Source organism: Olea europaea, chromosome 10 (assembly GCF_002742605.1).
Source record: "Olea europaea var. sylvestris chromosome 10, O_europaea_v1, whole genome shotgun sequence".
Taxonomy (NCBI): Eukaryota; Viridiplantae; Streptophyta; class Magnoliopsida; order Lamiales; family Oleaceae; genus Olea; species Olea europaea.
The window spans coordinates 42,388,796-42,415,871 of NC_036246.1; the positions used below are offsets into that span (position 1 = coordinate 42,388,796).

At 35.9% G+C, this 27,076-nt stretch overlaps 2 protein-coding genes and 1 pseudogene across 2 annotated transcripts in view; 1 reads left to right on the forward strand and 2 right to left on the reverse strand.

Annotated features, from left to right (window-relative positions):
* The window catches only part of LOC111402350, a 4,264-nt gene extending 1,456 nt beyond the window's left edge, over positions 1-2,808 (reverse strand). The window contains exon 1 of the mRNA XM_023030579.1: positions 1,874-2,808. Coding sequence (XP_022886347.1) covers positions 1,874-2,467 — 594 coding nt within the window. The 5' untranslated portion in view covers positions 2,468-2,808. The remainder of the gene's footprint in view (positions 1-1,873) is intronic.
* Positions 2,809-4,747: 1,939 nt separating this feature from the next.
* LOC111400699 lies at positions 4,748-6,381 on the forward strand (annotated as a pseudogene).
* An 18,675-nt stretch (positions 6,382-25,056) lies between these two features.
* LOC111400700 overlaps positions 25,057-27,076 on the reverse strand; it is an 11,425-nt gene continuing 9,405 nt past the window's right edge. Inside the window, 3 exon segments of the mRNA XM_023028090.1 lie at positions 25,057-26,206; positions 26,513-26,593; positions 26,647-26,743. Coding sequence (XP_022883858.1) covers positions 25,367-26,206; positions 26,513-26,593; positions 26,647-26,743 — 1,018 coding nt within the window. The 3' untranslated portion in view covers positions 25,057-25,366.

Here is a 27,076-nt window from a genome sequence, read left to right on the forward strand (position 1 = left end):
TATATATATATATATATATATATATATATATATATATATATATATATATATATATTCTAATGTCAGAAAAATTGTATAAAAGATTTGAATGATAAAGTGGACGTATTGATTTTGGATTTGAACCTCAAAAAGAGAAACTAGTATTTTGTACTCGACTAGACCAAAGATGTGTAAATATTTATAATGAATTAAAATAAAATCAACCAACACAAGGATTGTCCAGTCGTAAAATTTCTCGCAATATGCAATTTATCCAAACCCCATAATTCAAATAATCACTAGCACAAGAAAATGGCCCTTGTGAGAATAAAATGGGTTTATAGTTTCCCTATATTCTTACCACATTCCAACCACAATTAGATTAGGCTATCCACCCCATCCTGACCCCATCATAAGATATGTGCTATGTTACCATAATATAAAAGAACTATCAACATGTTCAGTATGCTAAATTAGGGTGTTAAATAGAACGAGTTAAAAGCTGAACTATACATAGCGTGTTGAATCTCATTTTTTTTAGCTCTCATTTTTCAACAATACTTAATTTTTAAAAAATTATGCAGCGCAAAGTGTATTGTCAGGCAAAATAATTGTTGCAAAAAACTTTTAAATTCAAATGTCGAAAATACCCTCATTTTTTAAAACCAGTTTCCAAAAATAACCCTCCCGTTCCTTCAGTTCTAAATAACCTCCCACCATTTTTTTGAAGGGTAAATGGGGAACATAAATTCTTGGACTTGCAAATTTTCCCAAAAGTCAACTTTGCTGTGTTTTTCTCATAATTTCTGACAATGTGGCCCCTACAGATTCAAAAAAATGAAATTGGCCGAAAATTCATTTGAATGGGCTCAAACATAAGCATATATAGCCCTTCTTTGGCCTCCATTTTTCTGAAATGAAAATAGGTGAAATAGTATTTTTTTTTCTTTTAAATGAGTGATTAAAAAAGAAATTTTTTATTTATTTATGTGTAATATTATTTTATGAAAAAATTGTCTGGTTTAAAATCGAAAAGAGAAAAATGAAATGAAATTTAATGGGGCCAAATGGGAGCATAATCTATTCAGATTCAATTTCAAAGCCCAAAAATAAAAAATAAAAAGGAAAGAAAAGAAAAGAAAAGAAGAAGAAAATAAATCTATGAACAATGTAGTTGACCTTCCTAAATTTCCGGTCCAAGTGGTGCAATGTTGGTTTATCTGACCCGGACTTTAAGGTAACATATCTAATTATTTTGTGATGTACATTGAACCTATAAGAGGAGCCTAATTTGGTGTGGCGTTCAACTATACAAAGATACATTAAACCCATTCGAGTGTCGGTTCAAGCCATTGAATATTTCATCATTATTTGTTCATCTCCAACTATGTTTTCAAATAAAACGTAGCCCACCAATAAAAATCTAGAAACAAGTTCCATATATGCTCAATTTGACACTTTTATATAGTTACATTACAAAAAGAAATGTTACTCCCTTTAAATTTTACACAAGTTAGTTCAATATGACTTTATAGCATATACAACTTCTGAATTCAAATATCGGTTTTCATCATTTATGATGACGACTCAAATGTCCGTGTTAATTTTTCATCACCTCGAGTGTTACTTATGGAACATGTCATAATAGATTTTAGGAAATTTTCTTGTATGGCTAGGAAATGTGAAGTTTACATGAGGCTTCACGTCCTCTATAGATAAGTGAATATAGATACTTACACAAATATTGTAATCTTAAACATGGACAATCAATTAAATACATTGACCCAACTTAAATATAATCACTTAATTTAAACATCAAAATATTCATAGATCTCTATGCATATGCAACAGAAAAAAAAATAATTAATTTATATTTTGAAACTAATTAACGTACCTTACTTGGAATACTCCGGCCATGAAATACTGAATCTTCTGGTATTGTTCCATTGAAAGAAGGCAAAAAATGCACATAAATTGAATAAAATCCTTCATTTCCTTTGAAAAATTTCTCCCACAAAGGCGCCAATGGCAGAATCCCTCTGGCTAAGAACATGAATGCAACTTTTGGGGTACGTTTGAATGGAAAATCACGTAGCCGCGGCACCATTGAAGCTCGCCAGAGAAGCTCTTCCTCCGTCATGTCGTGCATAGTTGGTGGCGGTTTTAGAAATTCTTCCAATCCAATTCTATCTGCAATTGGTTGTGGAGGCGGTAGAGATGGTGGAGGCGGTGGTGGTGGTGGTGGAGGTGGAGGTGGAGGCGGCGGCGGACATGGTGGTGGCGTTTCAATATTGGAGAATTGCTTGAGTGGCAAGTCGAAGGGCAAGCCTTCGAGATAAAAACTTAATGAAATTCCAATCACTAAACCAGAGCCAAAGAAAAGAAAGTATATGATGAGATTGTGAAGATATCCTTGAGAATTTATAAGCTTAACAGATGAAATTAGTTTCTGTCTTTCTACATCTTGTTCGTTCTTCATCTTGTGCATGAGAGAGAAAGCTTTGTTGTATGCAAAAGGAAGCTTGGTTTTTCTGTATCTATATCTATATCTATGTAACGAGAAAGGAGTTGAAATCTAACAAGTCTTCGAGAACCAGAAAGTCGGCCAAAAAGTCTATTCCATTTTCGACTCTTGTTGCCGAAATCAGAGGAAAGAAATAGATTCACAGTCAAAGAACAAATTGCAGAACTGGGAAAGTGAATATAATTCAGATCACGATTAAAAGGGAACTAGGAAAGTGAATGTGTATATTTGAGAGAAAGAGAGAGAGAGAGAAGGGAAGAATTCTTTTGATGACAAGTGGAATTCATATGTCCAAAAACATTGGGATGACGACCTTATTCTCAGGAAAATGGGAACCCACTCGTATGTGTCGCTCCTTATTCTCTTTTGGCGAAATTAATTATTTTATAACACAACGTATGAATTTAATTCTTCTCCTAGTCAAGCGGGAAAATTACGCTCGAGGCCACCTAACTTTTAAGTTCAATATCGACTTCAAAAAAATAAAAAATAAATAAAATTGATGAGCTTGTCAATTTGTTTGGGAGTGATTTTTTGGTTAAAAAAATTGATTTTTTGACCGTTATTTCACTACTCCAATCATTATATTTAACTTCTTCTCTTACAGGTGGACCCCACTTTTCTCCTAACGATCAAAAAATCAATTCTCAAAATCACTCCCAAACAAGCTCTGTATACCCTCTTAACTGGAATAAATAGATCATGTCGTGTGTCAATTGACAGTTTTCGATCTAATATTGATTTGAAATTAATTATGATATCGAATTCAATGGCATAAGTCTTCATATATTCGATTTCTACTTGATTGAACAATCTTTCCCTAGCATGTTTCCCAAGGGAAATAATCAATAGGTCAAGTCAAAGCCAATCAAAATCAGTAAGAAGAAATAAGATGTGGAGCTAATTCGATTTACATGATAGATTGAAATATCCATATTGAATAAAGTAAACCATAGAAGCAAGACTCTTCCCGAAACGATTGAGATTTTTCGACAATTTTTATGTTTCTGTTTAGCATCTAAACAAGTTTGCCTAACGAACCAAACGCGTTCAAATTTGTTTGTTCAAATTGAATAATGTTATTTGTCTAAAATACAGATAATCAACTGTTTAAATGCCAATTAAGTTACAATTGAACCTCTTAAATATAAAAATATGAGTCTCATTTAAAACATTTAATCACTTATTTAACTTTGAAAACTTTAAAAGTTTAAAATTCATGTAATTTCTTTCTTTTTCTTTTTTTCTTTTTTTTTTTGGCCAAAATACTCATTTTCCCTCGCATTCATCATAATTGGTACAACATTAATGCACACTAAAAGTGTCCATTGACCTCCATTTCCAATTAATTATTAATTAATTAATTAGATTCTTTTAGTCACTGACTAATTTAAAAAATTTTGTAAAAGCTAATGTAACGGCATAATTCGTGCTCCTAGGAGAAAAACTGTTGTCGGCTCAATATGAAAAATCATTTAATAGTTATGATTAATTACAAGAAATAAGTACCAGTGTCAGGTAATTATTTATGAGTATAATTGTGTAGCCAATTTACTGAAAATAATTAAATAAAATTTATTGAAAATGAAGTTTAAGATATTATTATTATTGAATTACGACATCTCAAAAATCAAATTCGGTCATACGTATTACATTTCTAAACTACAGAGGAATATTTCAAGAGTTTTTAATGGGATAGAGTGATGGAACCGGAGATTGATTAACACCAATATTTAGAAAAAGTTTGTTAAATTTTTTTAATAAAATTATTGAGTGAATATTTTACTAAGGGGTCGACCCTGCACAGGCAACACCGTCCTTAACCGTGCCTTTAGTGTTCAGACAGTCCAACACATGTTGACACTTCTAAACAAATAGACAGTGTCTTCTAACTGAAATATTCACTCTTCTTCGGTCAAAAGATCTCTAATTGTTTCAAATTCTTTCCATTGGGTGATTCTAACGCCCTGATGAAGCACTTGTGCAGCATTTTACTGGAACCAATGAGGTCCAGCAACTTTTGGACCACCAAAGACAGAGGCCCAGATTTTTTTTATTTGAACTCTCCAAACGCCCAGGCCCAGCAAGAAGTGAAGCCCATTAATTTACCCAATACATTAATAATTGGAAAAATTAGGTGTAGTACCCTAAAAAATTTAAATATTTGATTAATACCTTAAAACTAATTTAAAACTATTATTACCGTATTAATTACATTCAAGACTCACGAAAAAAACACACAAATCTAAAACCCCTGCAATCAAAAAACCTTGAGAAACAAGCCTCTGTTGCGGATATTTTTGTTGAAATTTATCACCGAAGGCGCGGCGGAAAGCAGCACCACCACCAATAGTAGCCACGGGTATGGATTTGGTCGCCGGAGGTAAGAGCAAGAAAACCAAGCGCACTGCTCCTAAATCCAATGATATTTACCTCCAATTTCTCGTCAAGCTGTGTCGATTCCTCTTGAGGAGAACTGGAAGCAAGTTCAATGCAATTATATTGAAGAGACTGTTCATGAGCAAGGTTAACAATGCCCCGCTTTCTCTCTCGTCTTGTCACTTCGTGAAGGGAAAGGAAGACGAAATTGCAGTGCTTGTTGGGACTATGTCACTGATGATATTCGGGCTTATGAAGTCCCCGCAATGAAGGTAACGTTCACAGAGAAAGCAAGGGCAAGAATTGAGAAGGCAGGAGGAGAATGCTTAACTTTTGATCGGCTAGCTCAGAGCTCTTCTTGGGCAAAACATGTTAGTGAATATTCCAGTCTTTTTCTATCAATTTCTTTTTCTTGATAATTATATTGTTGCTAGAGTTTGATATAGTTTGGTAGTATAGAACGGTGGAAATGAGATTTTTAACCAATAACATGAATATCATTTTGTCAGTGATTTCAATTATGCATCGATTGTTATGTTCACTACTTTTATAGTTTGATTCATTGTTTCCTTTGAACTAGTATTTAAGGTTTGATATGGATTCTGTTACTCACAAAAATTGCTTTTTTAAAGATTTTATTATTATTATTATTATTATTATTATTATTATTATTGCTCAATGTTCAACTATTTTGGTCTTGCTCACAGCTATGATTCTGCTGGTAAATTTTGCCTTTTCTGTTTGTGCTACAAAAACCTTGTGTTGTTATGAAACCCAAAATAGCTAACTGTGCTATTTTGATGCAGGTACTTCTTAGAGGACCCGTGAAGTCTCGTGAGGCAGCGAAGCACTTTGGTCCAACTCCTGGTGTTCCACACAGTCACACCAAGTCGAATGTGCGAGCCAGGGGTAGGAAATTTGAGTGTGCTAGAGGTAGAAGAAGCAACAGAGGTTTTAAGGTCACAACCATTAGTTATTGCCAGGTTGATGGCTATTTTTTTTATATTTTATCATATATCTATGAAAGGTTTTGTCCCACTATGTATTCCCCGCTCCGATTCTTTTTTTGTGTTCTCTCATCTTTTTTTTTCCTCTTCGATGCAATTGTTATCACATTTGTTACTATAATGTTACTTGTGAATTTCTATCACGTGGATTGTCCTCGACATGCTTATTATGTTAAAAATCGCTACTACACTCACATGAATTGTACTGAACATGTTGATTATGTTAAGAACATGATTAGTGGTGCCGCACAAATGGATGATGTTATCTTGGTGTTTATTATTATTATTATTATTATTATTATTATTATTATTATTATTATTATTATTATTATTATTATTATTATTATTTTTAGTTTGTGTCTTTTTTTTCTCTTTTTTCTTAATTTTGTCACTTTTTGAGTATGTAACTTTTTTTTTTTTTAATTTGCCACTTCTTTTAAGTTTGTCACTTTTTCGAATTACGAAAAAAGTGACAATTTTATAAAAGAGTGACATTGCGTCACTTTTTAATTTTACATAGTTTATTTCATGGGTCATAAATAAAAAATTTTATAGTTCACAAATTAACGAATTTTAAGGTCACAATTTAATTGTTAGTCGCAAAGAACCAAATATTTGGTCATATACACCAAACACTCCACCCCGCTCTCGATCTACTACCAATACTTGGTCACAAATCAACCAAATAATTGATCGCAAAACACTCTTTATCACATCCCGCTGCCGCCAATACATCACTACCGCTAACAATAACAACAACAAAAACAACACAATGCCACACTATATTGTATTTGTATTCTTTATGTTGATGAACTTAGTTTCATTACAGAAAATATCGTGCACTCAAGGATGCTGTACGTGCAATCCATCAGAACAACAATTTCGGCGATTTTTTTCTTCTTAATTTTGTCACTTTTTGAGTATGTAACTTTTTTTTTTTTTAATTTGCCACTTCTTTTAAGTTTGTCACTTTTTCGAATTACGAAAAAAGTGACAATTTTATAAAAGAGTGACATTGCGTCACTTTTTAATTTTACATAGTTTATTTCATGGGTCATAAATAAAAAATTTTATAGTTCACAAATTAACGAATTTTAAGGTCACAATTTAATTGTTAGTCGCAAAGAACCAAATATTTGGTCATATACACCAAACACTCCACCCCGCTCTCGATCTACTACCAATACTTGGTCACAAATCAACCAAATAATTGATCGCAAAACACTCTTTATCACATCCCGCTGCCGCCAATACATCACTACCGCTAACAATAACAACAACAAAAACAACACAATGCCACACTATATTGTATTTGTATTCTTTGTATTGATGAACTTAGTTTCATTACAGAAAATATCGCGCACTCAAGGATGCTGTACGTTCAATCCATCAAGACAACAATTTCGGTGATTTTTTCACTTGTATATTCATTATCTTGTATCCATTTGCCTCCATAACAAACGAAAACATTAATTTTATCCATACCTGGAAAAAGATTGCAAAAAAATTGTGAGTTTTTTTTTTTAAGTGACAGAGTAATATGTATCTAGTTAATTGCTTCAGTGAGATACCGTGAATTTTTTAAGAATGTAACTTTTTCACATTCTCTTTAAACAAACATGTTTCATGCATCAATGCAATTGATTCAAAGTTTTTCTATTTCATATATATTACCAAAAAACAGTGTTTGAATTGGTATGTTCAAATTTTCAAAAAATGCACATGTATGCATCTAATTAATTGTTCCAATAATATTATGTGACTTTTTATTGAAAAAAGTGACATTTTGATGAAAAAGTGACTTTCTATCACTTTTTCATAGAAAAGTGACATAATCACATTCTCCTTGAGCAAAAACCTTACATGCACCAATATAATTAATTCAAAATTTTCTTTTTTATATGTATTACCAAAAAACAGGAATTGAATTGGTATATTCATATTTCCAAAAAATACAAACGTAATCACGTATACATTTACTTAATTGCCCCAATGATATGGTAATGGTTTGACTTTTTTTGAAAAAAAGTGACAAAATGTTACACTCTCCATGAGCAAACACCTTGCACGCTTCTATGTACTCGATTCAAAGTTTTCTTTTTCATATATATTACCAAAGAACAAGATATGAATTAGTATGTTCAAACTTTCAAAAAAGCACACGTATGTATCAAGTTAATTATTTCAATGAGAAATGGTGACTATTTTGGAGAAAGGTCACAGAATGTCACTTTCTCGTCGAAAAGTGACACAATGTCACTTTTTTGGGGAAAAGTAACAGAATGTCAATCTTTATGAGCAAATACCTTACATGCATCCATGTAAGTGAATCAAAGTTTTCCTTTTCATATATACTACTAAAAAATAGGCAATGAATTAGTATGTTCAAACTTTCAAAAAAACACATGTATGCATCAGGTTAATTACTCCAGCGATAAAGCGTGACTATTTCGAAAAAAAGTCACTTTTTCGTAGAAAAGTGACACAATGTCACTTTTTTTGAAAAAAAAGTGATAGAATGTCACACTCTCCATGAGCAAATACCTTACACGCGTCCATGTAGTGGATTCAAAAAAAAATTCATATGTAGTACCGAAAACAAGATATGAATTGGTATGTTCAAACTTTCAGAAAAGCACACGTATGCATCCGGTTAATTGCTCCAATGATAAAATGTTACTGTTTTGGAGAAAGGTCAAGAATGTCACTTTTTCGTGACACAATGTCACTTTTTTTTTTTTTTTTTTTAAAAAAAGTGACAAAATGTCACCTTCTCCATGTGCAAACACATTGCACACATCCATGTAATTGATTCCAAGTTTTTATTTTCATATATATTCTCAGATAATAGGGCATGAATTGATATGTTTAAACTTTCAAAAAACACACGTATGCATTCGGTTAATTGTTCCAATGATAAAGGATGACTGTTCTTCCAGAAAGGTAATGTCACTTTTTTGAGAAAGATGACAGAATGTCACTCTTCATGATCAAACATCTTGCAAGCATCCATGGAGTTGATTCAAAGTTTTCTTTTTCATATGTATTACCAAAAAACAAGATATGAATTGGTATATTCAAACTTTCAAAAAAGCACATGTATGCATCCGATTAGTTGCTCCAATGATAAATGGTGACTGTTTTGGAGGTTACAAAATGTCACTTTTTCTAAGAAAAGTGACAGAATTCCACTTTTTCACCTTCTTCTATGAGCAAACACATTGCTAGCATTAATGCAATTGGTTCAAAGTTTTCTTTGTCATGTGTATTACCAAAAAATATGGCTTGAATAGATACATTCAAATTTCCAAAAACTCACACATGCATATCTAGCTAATTACTCAAGAGAAATACTATGACTTTTTTTGAGAAAAGTGAAGGAATGCCACTCTCTTACCTTCTCCTTTGAGCAAACACATTGTAAGCATCAATGCAATTGGTTTAAAGTTTTCTTTCTAACATGTATTACTAGAAAATAGAGCTTGAATATGTACGTTCAAATTTCCAAAAACTCACACATGCATGCCTAGTTAATTGCTCAAAAGAGATGCTGTGACTTTTTTTTTTTAGAAAGGTTACAGAACTCCTCTTTCTTACCTTCTCCTTTGAGCAAACACATTGTAAGCATCAATGCAATTGGTTTAAAGTTTTATTTCTCATGTGTATTACCAAAAAATAGGACTTGAATATGTACGTTCAAATTTCCAAAAACTCACACATTCATACCTAGCTAATTGCTTAAAAGAGATGTTGTGACTTCTTTTTGAAAAAAGTGATAGAATGCCACTTTTTCACATTATCTTTTTGTCAAACACCTTGCAAACATCAATGTAATTGATTCAAAACTAATTTTTCATATGTATTGACACAATTCACTCAACTTCAACAATTTTTTTTCCATACATGTTTCCAATCAAATTAATAAAATCGTCAAAAAGAAACTTCATAAATGTTAATTTAAACAAAAATGAGATGGATAATGATCTATAATCATGGAATCCAAAACATAGAAATACCTGTAATTTTGTTTGAGTTTTTGTGGAAGATCTCCTCGACTCTTTTTTTTCCAGATTTTTCAATGTTTTTGTAGATGGTTTCCTCGATTGGAAGAATGAACAAACTTTGTTTATGTATTTGTAAAAGATTTCCTTTTTTTCCTTTCAATTTTCCTTCGATTTTTGCATATTGGAGGTTGATTTATGAGGATTGTCGTGAGTTTAGGTTTTGAGCGTATATTTTACATTCAATTTTAAGTAATTACCATTTAATCGAAGTTTATAATGTTTTTTCAAAACAACCCAAAAAAATAGGGTATTTTTGTAAGTACCCCTTAATAATTTGAAGTTTAACATTCAACCCATTCGATTTCATCCATTCCATATTTCCATCCACAGATCCACTCCGCCTCCTCCTCTGACTTTCCCGGCATTGTCTCAGCCACCTCTTCCCCTGCTTTCCATCCCTGTTTGCTATATGTTTGAATCGTAAATGGCCGGGCTAGACCGTAGAAGACACTTACGAGTTACGAGTTACTACAGCAGTAAAAGTAGACGCTGACGATTCTTCGACAACAGCAAAAGAAGTGAAGAATTGAAGAAGAAGGTGAAGCCAAACAAAACGGTACTGTCTAATGCTAACGAACATATTGTCCTTCTCTTTCACCAGTCAAATTTCTAACTTCTAATAAAAAGGGAAAGGAATGTCTATTATTCATGCAATAATAAATGAATCCAATTTTACTATACATGATGTCACTTTTTATTTTTTATTTTGTTTATGTCAAATAAATATTCTTCCACACATCATCTCACTAGCATTAAAAAAATAATTATGTCAAACATGTTCTTCCATACATCATGCCACTAGCATTAAAAAAAAAAAAATTAGTAAATATAAACTGCCATGAGCAAAAAAAAAAAAAAAAAAAAAACCATATTCGCACATGAGTTTTAAAAAAAATAAATAAATTAACTCTTAGCATAGTGTGAAGAGATGACAAACCATGTGCAGAGTAAAAAAGGAAGAAAAAACTCTCCGTATAGTGCGAAGTAAAAAAAAACCCTCCACACAATGCGGAGAGATGGAAAACACTCTAACAAAAACTCTCCGCACAGTGCGGACTCTCTATACAATGCGGAGTAAAAAAAGCAAAAAAAAAAAAAAAAAAAAAAAAAAAAAAAAAAAAAAAAAAAAACTTCGCACAGTGCGTAGAGTTGGCAAACTCTCCGTACAATGCGAAGTTAAATAAAAAAAACCTCCGCACAGTGACTGTTACGTACGTTGCACGAATTTTACATTTATCGTATTTTTATTAGTGTATGAATTTTAGTTTTTTTTTTTTGAAAGCGTTTGAAACAATATCTAGAAATATTTCCATGATATAAGAAAATAATTATAAATTATTTTTACAATTGCATAACAGTATTGTGTCATCTAGAAAAAATATACTTGTATATTTCATACTTGAATAAGAAATATACGAGATTATACAAATTATTTTATTTGTATTCTTTGATAGTGTTGATATGATTGAATTGAATGTGAAAATTATATTTCTAAATTTTGTGTAATTCAATATTGGAAAATTGAAGATTGAACATCATATTCATATGCATTTATATTTTGTACTTCATATATATTTAATATTTTTATTTTATGCCTATGTTGAAAAAATAAAAATCTAGAAATTTTTTTGAAATACGATTGGTAAGTGAATGTACGGTTTTCTGCATTCTCGGTATTTTTAGGTGCAAAAATCGGTGTATAAAAATACAGTAAGTTGCAAATACGGTATGCAGCATGTACGGTAAGCTGGAAATACGGTAAATTATTTACAAGTACGGTAAGATGCAAATACGGTGAGCACCGTATACTGTAAGGTGCAAATACAGTAAGTTGTTTGGAAATACGGAGGCTGCAAATAAAGTAAGTTACAAATACGGTAGGCAGCATATACAGTAAACTATATATACGGTAAGCTGCTTGCAAATACGATAAGCTGTATATATGGATTTATAATTTGTTGTAAATGTATAAAATTTATTTAATATTGAATTTCTTAAGTACTAAATATTGTAATTTAATATTGTTTCCTTTTTTATAATTGTATTTCCGATAATTAAAAAAAAAAGTTATGAAATTGCTAATTTTAAATGTCTTTTTTTCGTTGAAGATAAAAATGATTTTTTTATGTTATTTGTAAAAAAAAAATTATTATAATTTTATTAGCGTAATACGAAATTTATTATGCATTTTTATTTTTTACATTTTGTGAAAAATTTTGTTTATGACGATTTACAAATATTCTTCCACACACGCATCATGCCAACAACATAAAAAAAAATAATAAAACTTTTAGTATATATAAACTCCATGAGATCCAAAAAAAAAATTCTCCGCTTATGAGCAAAAAAAAAAAAAAAGACACCGCAAAGTGCGGAGATGTGGCAAACTATCTCTCCACACAGTGTGAAGAGAAAAGCAAAAACTCTCGGAACTTTATCTTCAAGTTTCAAGAGGCCTTTTCTCAAACAACTTTTGAGCAATGCATTGAACACTTTAATTCCTGACCTACAACCCGAAAGTATAATTTTATTGAAAATTGTATACACTTCTAATGTCCAAGGGTTGTTATCAAACAAGTGTAAAATATTGAATTTGGGTGGTACCCTAAAACCTCCATTTGTGAAAGCAATGTCATGGTACTATTAATATCTCCTTCTTTGCACAACTCACATATTGTTTCATTGTATGAATCACGAGAAAGCTCATTTCCAATACCGTAAATATGATTTGCATGCTCAGAAATTGAACTGCGATTGGAATTTAAAGAAGAGATAATTGATTTTGAGCCATGTTTTTCGACTCTATTTCGTTGTATATACAAAAAATTTACAATCTTGAAATTTGACTTGTAATTAAGGAATTTAAAAACTCTTCGCACTGTGCAGAGAGTTTTTTTCTCTCTGTACTGTGCGGAGAGCTGGTTTGTCATCTCTCCGCACTATGCGGAGAGTTTTTTTTTTTTTACTCTACACTGTGCGAAGAGTTTGCTAACTCTCCACACATGGTTCAACTCTCTCCGCACTATGCGAAGATGTTTTTTCCTCTCCGCATTTTTCTACTCCGCACATGGTTCAACTCTCTACATATTGTGCGGAGAGTTTTGCCATGGTGCGGACCAACTCTCCGCACTGTGCAAAGAGATTAACTCTCTCCACACAGTGCGAAAAGTTTTTTTTTTGCTTTCCGTATTGTGCGGAGAGTTAGTTCGTCATCTCTTCGCACTGTGCGTAGAGGTTTTTTTTTTTACTCCGCACTGTGCGGAGATATTTTTTCTCTCAGCACCTTTTTTTATTTTTACTCCGCACTTGGTTCAACTCTCTCCGCATTGTGCAGAGAGTTTTTTTTCCAATTTTACAATATTGAATTACACAAAATTTAGAAATATAATCTTCAAATTCAATTCAATCATATCAACACTATCAAATAATACGAGGAAAATAGTTTGTATATTTCTTATTCAGGTATGAAATATACAAGCATATTTTTTTTAGATAACATATTGCTATGCAATTGTAAATTTTACAATTATTTTCTTATATCATGGAAATATTTTTAGATATTGCTTAAAAAACTTTCCAAAAAAATTAAAATTCATACACTAATAAAAATATGATAAATACAAAATTCGTGCAATGCACGTGATAGCGACTAATACTAAATATCAATAACAAAGCACGGATCATCTTCATCTGATTTGTGTATTCACTAATCAATATATTTATTGCAAATTGTGACATTATGAAATCTTCCTACAGGTACACGTCCATCCAGAATTCGAGCACAAGTTAAATCCTACCCAATTGTAACCATGATTTAATTTATCCATGGCAGGCAATCTAAAAGACGAACGCCAAACAAGGTTGCATTTCTGTCGCTAAGCAGTAGCTGGTGTTTTTTACAGTTGAAAGGATATACATGAGGTGGTGCTCGTTGTGTTAAGGTGGAGATTCCCGCTGGTAAGGCTAAGATTTGGCACCCTGTTCCTGTTTGCTAACTTGTAAAATGAAATATATGGATTGAAGGGATTATCAGGGTTTAAACAAATCATTAACCCTTTGTTGACACATAAAAATTCAGTCCAAATCGAATGGTCCAGGGAATGAAGCCCAATTGGAGATTCCCCAAATCAGATAGCCCAAAGAATGAAGCCCAATCAGACAATTCAAGATGAAAGCCCAAATAGGGAGGCCCAAGAACGTGGTAATGTCATCGCCCAAGATTGCAAGTCGCCCAGAATCTGAGCGAATGGAGTGTCATGCAGTCGCCCAGAGCTATTACTCTATTCTCGCCAAAACCTTCAAGTCGCCCAAAGTCTTAACAAATATAAAGCGTTGTGGTTATCAAGAAGTGCAGTTATCAAAGCAGCCCCATCACGTTCCACGATTCAACGAATTCAATCGAAAACGGTTGAACGACGAAGAGTAATGGCAGCAATTAAATAAGACAGTTTTCATGACAAGCTGGCCATTATGAGGAAAGTAGGGAATTGCAGAACGATCAAACAGTTTTTAGGCGGTTGATCACAAAGAGATCGTCCATGAAGTATAAAAGGGAGAAAAGACATAGAGCAAAGGACCGAATCAAAAACTCTCGAACAGAGAACATGTAATTTTAATTTCCTTAAATTAGATTTAAACACTTTTTTCAGTAACTCGTGTGCTTGCGCCCCTTGGAGGCACTTTGTTTTCGATTTTCAATTGTAAAGTCATCGCCAATAAAAAAAACCCCTTTTGGGACTTTGTCTCAAGAGGTTTGTCCCTTACACAATCGTCTGATCCCTTTTAATTGTTAGCGACTAACCCACGCGAAATAATTTGGCACACCCAGTGGGACAGTGGTATTTGTTGTTGAAAGTACAAAGGTGAAACAATATGCCTCAGAGATCCGATAAGGAAGCAGCAAGTCAGAAAGGAGTGCAGTCTGTGATCGAGCGATATGAGGAGCAGCATGCCTCTCCACGATCAGATGGACAAAATCAGAGCAGTAACAGTCGTTACGAACCAATGACGAAGTTGAGTCCTCAAACCATGCGTGCATTACTTGGAGAACTCACACAAGACGTTGTTGAACAGGTAAATTTTCGAAGTATTCATAATATGGAAAGATTTACCCAAAATGGGAATGCAGACTATGACAATATGGCTAAACAACTAAATACTTTGAACGAAAAAATGAATAAGTTAGTAGGCCAAATATGTCAACCGGTTATACCTCTTGTAAATCACTTTCAAACTAGGACAATTGTGAGACATAATCCCTCAGTCCTAAATTCAAATCAAGGGGTAGAACCACTTTCTGGTCCCTCTACTTCAAACCAAGGGAGTACTGCAGTGCCAAATCAGAACAATGGTAATGGTACGCCTAACTTGGGGGGTAATCCAAACATAAGAGATAATGTCCTAAACAATGGATAGCACACCCCACATGTTAATGAGGGAATAGATGTTCAGGCTAATGGTAATGGCCCCAATTATGGTAATTTTGTTGCCAATCAAGGACCAAACATCAGGCCTCATGCAAATCAACCGGTTAATCAGCCTGTTGGAATTCCATATGATCCCAACGTCATGTTGAGGAATCAGATTATGGAAATCGTACAGGATCAGATGGTTTCTGGGGTGCGTACCATCATTAGGCCGACGTACATAAAGCCATATCCTGATTGGGTAGACCAAGCATATCCATGGCCTAGAGGGTACAAAGTGCCAGAATTCTCACTGTTTACCGGTTTAGGAGAGGTGTCTACTCTAGAACACATAGGACGATTCACATTGCAAAGTGGTGATGTAACCGATTACCATAAAATGAGGCTTTTCCCTAGTTCGTTAACAGGAGTAGCTTTCTCCTGGTTCATCAAGTTGCCAGCGAACTCTGTTCAAACATGGCAACAATTGGAACAGTTATTTCACGTTCAGTTTTATAAAACTGAGTTTGAAGTCACTTTGGCTGATTTGACGAATTTACGTCAAATGCTAAACGAATGGACAGAAAGTTTTCTCCAAAGGTTCAAGACAGCAAGAAGCAAGAGTTTTGTGCCTCTGCCCGAAAAAGAATTTGTCAAAATCGCTCAGAGCTGCTTGAGCTTTGATTTAAAAAAGAAATTCCAGGACAAGGAATTTCCTGACCTTTTCCAGTTGAGTGCGAATGTGATTAGGTATGAACGACTGATAAGAGAGGAAGAACAGATGAAAAATTCTAGTAAAGGGACTTATTACAAAGACCCAAATTTTGATGTTCATACCAAAAGAGTTGTTTAGCATGCCAAAAGCATGGTCCAATACAAAGGGCGCCGGCACGAGAGATGGCACCTATTATTAAACCTTGGCCGTTCAAGGGTTGGGCAATAGATCTGATAGGGAAAATTTATCCCCCATCATCCAAGCAACATACTTTTATTATAGTCGCAACCGACTATTTCACCAAGTGGGTAGAGGCGGTACTTTTGAAAGAGATCATCCAAAAGAATGTTATAGAATTTATCAGTGATCACATCATTTATAGGTTTGGAATTCAACAAACGTTAATGGTAGATCATGGAACATCTTTGAATGGGGATCAAGTGAACAAATTTCTGAGCGAGTTTGGGGTTAAATTAGTAAACTTCACACCATACTACGCTCAATCCAACGGACAAGCGGAATCTTCTAATAAGATTCTAAAAAATATCATTAGAAAGATGATAGATGAAAATGCCAGAAGTTGGCACGAATGTCTGAACAAAGCCTTATGGGCTTATAGAACATCACCTCGATCAAGTACCAAGGTTACTCCTTTCCAACTTGTTTATGGGCAGGATGTTGTTTTGCCTATGAAAATCAACATGCAATCGATTAGAGTGTGCTTGCAACATAAGTTAAATGATGATGAGTATGCCGAATCACTAGTTCAAAATTTATTGGGGTTAGACGAATTAAAGTTGGACGTCTTAGATAGATTGCAAGTTCAAAAACAAAGAATGGCTAAGTTTTATAATAAAAAAGTCATAGCCAAGTCGTTCAGCTTGGGTGAACTAGTTTGGAAGACGATACTCCCTTTGGATAGCAAGGATCCAAAGTACGGGAAGTGATCGCCCAATTGGGAAGGACCATACAAAATAAACAGTGTGTTGCCCAATGGAGCGTATCACTTGGAAGATTTAAATGGCACCAAGCACGTGAGATTCATTAACGGCAAATATTTGAAAAAATATGTTTCTTTATGGGAATGTGAACGGATAAAAGCATAATCAAAATATGTTGAACGATTAAGGATAACAAAGTCAGAGCGAAATGCGTTCAAATAAAGTCCTTTATTATCAAACGTTCATTACAAAGATGCGAAAATACAAATAATGGATGCTCTGCAAACTACAATCAAAAGTAAGCTAATCTCCCGGTTGATCGATGAGTAAGAGGGTGGACTAGTCTCACACCGCCTTCCTAAATGCATCGCTGCAATGGTGGGATCGCCGAGTAAGAAGGTAGACTGGCATCACTACCTTCCTAAATGCATCGCTGCAATGACGGGCAAAGAGGCTGAGAAGCACTCTCAGCAAGCAATGTGGCCCGCAAGCATCCCAAACCTTCTATCATCGACTCCTTGTAAAGGACAAAGAGACGATGGGAAAAATTTCGATGGTAAAAACTTTGCTGCTGGCCAAAAAATATTTTCTATACCTCCCACACCAAAGGTGACATCAAGGCAAATAGTAAAATGTGCGGACTAAACAATCCATTTTTATAGAAAAAACGAAGGTTTTGGATCGGATTGATTGTCAGAGTGCCAAACAATGGCCGCAAATTGGTTTCGAAGAAGAAAATGAAGATGAAGATGGAAGAAAATGTGAAGCATCCGTGCATTTATAAGGGGGTGGAGATGAAGAGACAGAATATGAGCAGCCACATTCTGCCTAGTAAATGGAATTAAATAGCCCAAAATCTTGGGAAAGGTGGTGGAAATATCAAAAGAAAATGGGCAAGATTTTTAGTACAAAGCAGTTAAATACTTGAAGAATTGACGACTAAAAAAAACAAACGTCAAATAAATGCACAAGAAATTAATATATATGTTCATTAATGATGAACAAAGTTAAAAAGGGAAAATCAAATTACAAAAGAAAAAGGCATCATATGTCTTAATTACAGTCCACCCCACACTGAACAAATTCGTTTCCTAAGTTTTTCCCAATCCTCATTCTGCCGAGAGGAAGTGATGTTCAATTCGGCCACGACATCATCATCAACTTTCAACTTCTTGTACTGCTCAACCAAGGACTTAGTTCGCTCAATTCCCTGGGAGGCGTTGCGCTTTTTAGCAGCCATTCTCGCCTTGCAGTCGTCCATTTTGGCTTGAAGTTCCTTCATCTGAGCAGCCAAATTAACCATCAAAGAGTCTTCAACCATGACTTCGGAAGAGATTTCTTTCAACTCGTCCTCAGCCTTGTTGATCTCCATACGCAAAGACTCTTTCTCAGATACGACTCGAAGATATTGAGTACTTTTGGCCTTTAGTTCAGTATTCTTGGCCAGCAAAGAAAGGACCTCGGAGTGGGTAACCTTCAACGTTGCTTTAAAATCGACAGAAAGATTGAGCGACGGAAGCGTCAGTGCTTGCTCCAAACTTCGCATTCAAATGCTCAAGTTTATCCTTGTGTCTGGCAGCACTAGCCCTTCCAATGTCCATATCCATAAAGGACACGTACTCAAATATCGACTGCTTGAGGAACTTCAAATCTTCCTCTGAAGAAGCAGCAGGACGATCAGATGGAGCAGGGCGAGACATCTGGACTTGCCCCCAGGAAGCGAACAAGTCTTGGATAGAACGCACAATCTTGTCAGCATCCTGCAAAGAAGATTGCCAATATTAAAGATTCTCACTACAACGAGCAAGATAGAAATAAAAGTGAAGCAAAGATTACCTCATCAACAATCGTGGAAGATGGCATGTCCTCAACCAAGTCTGCCACCAATGACTCCTCCATTCGTGAGGACTTCCCCTTGTCTGAGCGAGAAGATGTTGCCACAACGGGCGGACTCATAGAAGTATCTGCAAAACTCAAGAGCAACAAATCAGAAACCAATAGCACAAGCAAAGGTAAGGCATCAAAAAACTGAATTACCTTCTGCTTCGATGTTTGGGGGATTGACATCCTGAGAAGAAGGTGGCTCATCCATGGGTTGTGATGAGGATTCTGGGACTGAAGATGTCTCTTTAAGCGTAGCCCCCTCATCAACCGGTTTGAATGAAGCAGCCTCAGCGGAGGATGATGGAGCAGGAACTGTCGATGCCAAAGCCTTTGAAGGAGAAGCTGAGCTTTTCTGAGAAGTCCAAAAGATCATCAGCACACAGAAAAGTTTCAAGTATGGAAAAGTATGCTTGTGAGTAAACCAATTTAATTACCTTCCTCCTGACGATAAGAGGGGCATCATCATCATCATCAATATCATCCTCTAGAATGGGAGATGCTGAAACTGGTCGTTTGTGGCTTGGGGCACTCTTGGCTATAGTAGACTTGGCAGGGAAAGAAGAAGATGGACGAGTAGACTGTTTAGCGCGACGAGGAGGAAAAGGACTCCGAATGGACAAAGGAGTGACTAAAACAGGAGGAGGGGAAGAAATGCTCAGCTGGTCTAGTGAACGAAAGGCACGATTGGCATCAGTCGCAAATAATCTGCGCTTCACTGACGGCCAGAGCTGTTCAAAAAGAGGATGAATGGCGTGGCTAGAATTGAAAGGGGCTAATGAGAAATAGCTGGTTAAAAGAAGATTATGAGCATTTATAGCCTCTGCCTCCGCCTTATTAATAGTATGAAAACGGTCAATTAAGTTCCTTGAATAGCAAGGAGGAACAGGCCAAGTTTGGCCGAAACCAAGCTGGCGAGCAAAAAATTGGGGAGCATAAATTTCTACCCTTGCCTTGGCATTGGTCCCAGTCAAAATATCATGAAATAGCTCCCTCCCGGTTAAAAACTGGATCCAAATGAGCAGGGAGGTGCTCACGCTGTCTATAGTGGGGGGGATGTACATAGTTTGGAGTCAAAAAAGGAGGAAAAGGAAAAAAAGGAAGAGATTGAATCCAAAGAATAAAAGAATAAAAAAATATCCCTTCTGGACATATTTACAGGAGCCAAGGGCTCCATGGCTAGCCCATAACAGCTAGCAGAGGAGCGAGAGATTGATGGAGCACCAAGCAATGGAAAATAGGATCTCAACCACAGTTGAGTGAACCAGAGAGGTCCACTGCCAGTGGGAGATGCACCATTTTTCAATTGAGTTTGAAGAGAGGTCATGCTTCTATAAAGGGCAGCCAAAAAGAAAGAACATAAATTCAAAGACCTGCCACGCACCAATTCGTGCGCTATAGGTAAATAACTCAGGGAGGGTTTTATGCTTGGCACACACAAAACGTATTTACAAAGCCAAACTAGAAGAAAGGTCACTCGCTCAGTATGGGAAGGCTCAGCGCTCAAATGATTGTGAAAGGTTTGCAGGCTTGAATAAGATTCGGTGTAATTTTTACCAAACTTTGGGGAGCCACCAGAAACCAAGATACTAGGAAAAATGGTATCGCCCAAAGGTGGTAGATTCACCACGGCCCCAACATCCCCTAAAGTAATAGACATGGGGCCAAGAGGGAAAATAAAGTTATTATACTCGGAAGACCAAAAACTCAAAGCAATCGAAAAGAGTGCTGAATCAAAAGTAGGGGGCGAATAGAGATTTCTAGCAAATCAGAAATCCTAGCGCTATCAAAAAGTGCCTTAGTAGGACCATGACCCACAAGACGAGCATGCCACCTACGGAAAGCTACATCAGATTTAGGCCAAATGCGAATACCTCTTTCGCAAAGTGGCCCCAGCGGTAGAGAATTTAGAAATGGAGGGCCTTGAGTACAAGGAAACAGCTGACCCATCGCCGCCTGTTCAACTGCCTCTGCATTGTTGAAGAAAGGACCTAAGTAGAACTCATTGCGTTCAACATCGGCAGGCACGAGAAAACTCGGAGTTATGTATGGACGGCTCAAAAGTTTCTGAAAGTCATCAAAACTAAAGGAGTCGCCAGCTTGAGATTGTGAAGTAGCCATTTGAGATGGAACGAAATTTTTCAGGGTTACGTAGCAGGGAAGCAAAAGATGAACAGTAAATCGTGGAAAAGACGCGAAAAATTTGAGGCGTGATTTAGTGGTGCAGTGAAATGGCGTGTTTGGGGGTTATAAGGGTTTGCAAAACGACGCACCTTTTCAAGTTATGGAAGAAAACAATGATTGAAATTCTTGAAAATCTCGAATGTTGCTGGAAACACAAAGTGAATATGGCAAAATTTAATAATTATTCCATCTCTATAACCTACTCCATTCATTTTTTTTATCAAAACACTTGGGCCATAAGCTAGTGGCCCAAATTACTCCCAAAGCCTACTAAACGCACAGTCCATCTCTCATCATCTATTTAGCTAATCCACTTGCTTTTCAGCCCAATAAATACTAAATCCAACCCACTTATCACATATTATCACAATCGGCCCAACACCATTCAACCCATGATCAGTCCCAAATATCCAACCAAACCCGATTATAACCAATCCATTAAAATCAAATACCCCACAGTTTCACCCGATTTCTCTCTCATAACCACTCTCTTGCCGCTGCCGCCTCTAATCACCATCACGCCACCACTTCATTATCTATTGTACCCAGGCATCTAGAGCACTACCGCTTCATCGCCATAGGCCACCACCACCAACCCAAGATCATACACTTCCACCACAGTTACCACACTCATATATTTCCTCATCCATCTCAACAATCTAAAAGCCACAGTCACCACACTCAGTTTTACGTCCACACCAGAGCCAGCACAAGTTACAGTCAACAGAGGTTAAAACCATTGGACACGAAGGGAAGAACAGAAGCATAGTTGGGGCTTATAAGTCGGCAATTCAGATCAAGCGGCATACAAATAATCAAAACTAAAAAACAGGGAGTCCTTGATCTCTATTTAGTATTGATTTATACTACTGCTTCATTTTTAAAATTGCATCAACTAAAATCTTGTGCTGCTGTTATTGTGATAATTTTAGCCTTAAATCTCACTTGAACAAAACCATTAATCGAATTGACACCAGTGACCGAATTGACTTCCATTGTTCCCCACTTAAATTGATTGGAGAATTTGACTAGTGTTGACCCTTGCTTTGCCATTTTACATGTACTAGCAGTATTAGCTTGTTTTGGATTTAATTAATCCCAACATTTAAAATTAAATTAAAAAAATGGTACAAGTTATTTTTCATTGCTTGCACGTATTATTCACTGATCTCATCATAGCACGTCATTTAGCTGGTATTACATTGCATGTAGTTGGATAGTGGTTGTCTTGTCATCTCTATTTCCAATACATTGACCATGGATCCATCCCAATTTGATGCACTCACTAGACAATTAGTGCAACTTGCCACTAGTCTATCGACTGTCCAATCAGATATAACTACTACTCGTGAGGAGAGAAAGAACCTAGCTGCTAAGTTGAGCAATTTTAAGCAAACCCCTCATTTAACTGACACTAATTCTGAAGCGTCTCATAATAGACAATATCATCGTGGACAAAGTGATCAAAAATATTTTCGACGCGATCGTAGGAATAGGGATCAGATTCGTAAGCGAGAACGAGATAATTTTGAAATTCTTACTCAATGGAATGCCCTTAAACAAGGAAATCAATTGGTGACTGAGTATATCGCGCAATTTGAGGAATTTCGAACCAAATGTCATTTAATTAAGGATGAAAGCATGACTTTGAGTAGGCTTAGCCAAGGTCTGAAAGATGATCTTAAGCGTGAGCTTTTCCTTCGAGGTGTCACTACTCTTGATCACGCTTATTCTTTAGTTCGAGATTATGAGTTCATTATTAGTACTCCATATGAAAAGCGTGGTCATCGTCGTTCACCTATCTCATTAGCGTCGCCTCATCATAAGTCTATCATAAGACCTTCTTCGTCTAATGTTCCTCCTATTTGGAAAAATAATTGTAAAGGTCGTGATAGTCCAAGATCTTCTTCTTCATGTAGAAAGCGTAATGGCAACCATCTTTCGGTTTCATTGGCTCCAAAGTCCCTTCTAGGACCTCCCCCGTCTAATGTGGCTCCACTTCCTCCCGTTAAATCCCTTCTAGGACCTCCCCCGTCTAATGTTCCTCCAATTTTGGAAAATAAGGGTATAATTTGTGAAACTCCAAAGACTTCTCACTTGCTATGTATCAGCTGTAAGGATTTTGGCCACATCTCTTCCAAATGTCCTAACCGAGCCTTAATCATAGAAGAACGAAAGAATGCAATAGAAGAGTCGTTAGAAGATCTAGCATATGGCCCTAAACTTGAAGATTTTGATGATTATAGTGAGGACACTTCCTTAAGTGGAATCCCGACCCTTCCCGAGACTTTAGAAACTATACCCCTTGCTTCCGACAACTCTCGATCACATGTTATATGTCATACCCTTACCCAACTCAAAGAGTTTGATGATTTCACTAGTCACCCTTGAAGAATCCAGTCGCCTGTTCTTAGCACTAAATCGAAATTCTCCACTACTGACCAATCTCAAACTGATGGTCAAATCGAAATTGCTAACCGAAGTCTTAGCAATTTATTACAGTCTCTAGTACAGAAAAATCTTGAGAATTGGGACTCGATCCCCCCAACTGTTCACATCGCATATAACAATTCCATGAATCGGTCTCTAGGTCTAAATCTATTTGAAGTTGTACATAGTTATAAGTCTAGGCAATCGTTAGAACTTATTCACATGTCCCCGCATGCTAGTGTGTTGTTGTCAGCTGAAGCATTTGTATATCATCTTCATGACTTGCATATTGAGATCAATAAACAACATGACGCAAGTAATGCATTATATAAATTTCAAGCTGATTCGCATAAACAATATTTTGAATTTAATATTGGGGATTATGGCATATTGCAAACTTGTAGTGCTGGTCCTTTAAAAATTTTAAAGCATGTTGGTTCAAATGCACATGTCATTGCACTTTCATCACATTTTAGCCACCACTCTACTTTAAATATTGAGGACTTCATTACTTACAAATACCATATTACTTTCTTTGATGATCCATTTCTACCTAACTTTGTGGACCCCCAATTTGACTATATTGATATTTCTACTTTAATACCATCTATCACAGCACACAAAGATAAAATTGATGTTATTTTAGATGAACGTGTTGTATTGACCAATGATGGGAAAATTCAGTACTTCCTTGTTTGTTGGGTAAATCGACGTACTTCTTATGCTCCTCATTATGTACAATCATGTGAAAATGTTGAAGATGAGGTGCATGAGTATTGGTTATTTGAAGTCCAGTATCAGTACTTGGTTAGAAAAGATCGGCCCCCTTGGTCAGATCATATTCTTGGGAATAAGCTACAATTTTCAGTACTATCAATTATGGAATTTCGTTACTTGGTTGGTCAGAAAGATCGTCCCCCGTGGCTTGGCTTGAAACATTTGGAGTATCAGATTGACTGCAACCTATACTATCTATCAACTCGACAGGGTCGAGTTTTTCTCCCACCTCAAGAGAGTTGATGAGAACATCAAACGACGTTTACTTATTTTATTTAAGCTTTATTTATTTTCTTGGACTATTATTTAAATTTGGACTTGTATGGGCTCGGGCCCAAGCTCGTTAGGGTTGCTTTACTATTTAAACCTATTTTGCATTGAAATTTTCAGTTGATGATGAATAAATATTTTTGGTGGCTTATGGTGTTTTCTCTCTTCTTGTTTTCTTTCTTCTCTTCTGTTGAATCCCCTTCCCTTTCTCCTCTCTAACTCTCCCTCCCCATAGATCTGTTTTATTTCTCAATTAACTGTCTCATTGGTGCTGCATCAAATTCTTTCAGCACTGAGTAAAATTCTTTCCACATTGGTGCTCCCCCTACAGGAATTGGAGCTTTGCAAAATAGAAATACACACTGGTGAAGGGGGAAGAAAGAAAAAGAATCTAAAAGCTTAAAATTTGAAGGTAAGCAGTTAAAATCAGAACTAAAGTATTGCTTCATTCGCACAATCCACATAATCAGTAGACAAATTGAATGAATATAAATAATGAAACTTCAACCACTGTACATGGAACAAATATAAAAAATAAAAATGGACAAAAAAAATAAATAATCATAACTGAAGATACTTCCCATCTCACAAACACCAGAAAGATAAAATCCCATAAATGCTTATCCACTGATTGCTCATGATGTTAGAAAAGAGAAATAAAATATTCTCTATCAGCTTTATAATAGCCAAATTATGGTAATGGGGTGGGAAAGTCAATCTTTATATACACGAGAAGTTACCTTGACACTGAAAGAGGTGAAACATGGTGGAATATTACTCCATCTTCCAAAGGTCTCAAAAATGTCAATGCTATAAAAGAAAATCTGGGATGACTGGTGATTGTGCTACGACATTCAATGTCCCATCAACTCTCTGACTTGATTTGTGCTTACCAAGTCTATGGTCGTTCTTCCGCTTGTCTTTATGATTATGTTCTTTCTTCTCATTTCTTGAACTTGGACGTTTCTTCTCTTTAGCATCACTATGGTGATTATTTCTTCTTGAACTTGCATTTCCAGGCTCAGATGCAACAGTGTTTGTCACAGTCATGTTTGATTCAGAAGATCTGTCAATACTTATCTCATTCTTCTCCCTTTTCTTACTTGCTTTGTTTGATGATGATGCAGCTTCATTGCCTAAAAGCACTTCCCGTACAGCACCCTAAATCAGATCATCATTTAACTCAGGTTTCTTAGCAGCAATATGTGCTCCTTCCCCATCATCCAATTTTACAACCACAGGCCTAGGCTTTGCTCGGTTTCGCTTCTTCCTAAGATCAAGCGATTCCTTTGTAAGCTTAACAAGATCGTCACCCTCATCAATAGCCTGATCATTGTGTTTGTGAGCATGTGGATAATCATTGGCTATCATTTCTTTATTCTCTGAAGGAAGATAATATAGTTCATGCCGCTTGCGATGCTCAGCAAGCAGAGATGTAGACTCAGACGATGGTTCATATTCCTCTTTACTCGGGTGTTCAGGAATTGTAGTTCCATTAGTCACAGTATGAGATCTTACAAGGGAAAATGAACTTGATACAGTTAACCTGATATCATTACAGATTGCTTCAATGTCACTAAGACTTTCCTTGAGCACCAACCCATCAGGTATTGGTACCCTCTCCGGGGCACTAACTGAAACTGGACCCAGCTTGATGTAGAATGATTAACTCAATAGAGATAACAAGAAGAGATATAGGAGAAGGAAGAAGAAGAAGAAATAGGGCAGAGAGGGAAAACGGCTGCAAAACCAACTCTTTAATTCATCAAATTCATCATCTCAAATAACAATGTAAGATAAGTTTAAATACTGGAAAATAATGCAAACCTAGGGCCAAGCCCAATACAAAAGTCCATAAAATTAAAATAACCTAAATTCCAACTAAAATAATTAAAATTGCTAAAATTAATTAAAATTGGACGTCCTCATCAATTCTCCCGGGGTGGGAGAGAAAACTCGACCCTGTCGAGTGGCTATATCACCATAGGCATCTGTCAATCTCCCAACCATAAGCTGAGTGGCTGGGCAAGCTTCTTCCTGCGTTTGTAGAAATGCGTCAGTGGCGGTCTGAACCTGGTGTCCTCACCAACTCCCCTCGGGTGGACGGGAGGCGATCTGGGCCAAGGAAGATCCTGCTGACTCCGATAAAGCTCTAGCAAATCTGGATCCAAATGCTGTAGTGTCTCCCTGGAGATCCATGCACAATCAGAATCTGGTCGACCAACCCAACGAACAAGGAAGCGCTGAACCTCTCCATCATTAGTGAACACAGTTTCTTCATCTAAAATAGCATCAATTTTATCTGTGTGTGCTGTGAGAGGTGGTAGTGGGTTAGAGGGGGCCAAAGAATTAGGATCAAGGTCCACAAAAGGAGGTAACAGGGGATCATCTGAGGGAATGAAATGGCCTTTATAAGCTACAAGGTCTTCAACATTGAAAGTATGATGGTAACCAATGTGGGATGGAATGTCAACAATATATGCATTTGGACCAACTTGCTTTAAAATTTTAAAAGGACCA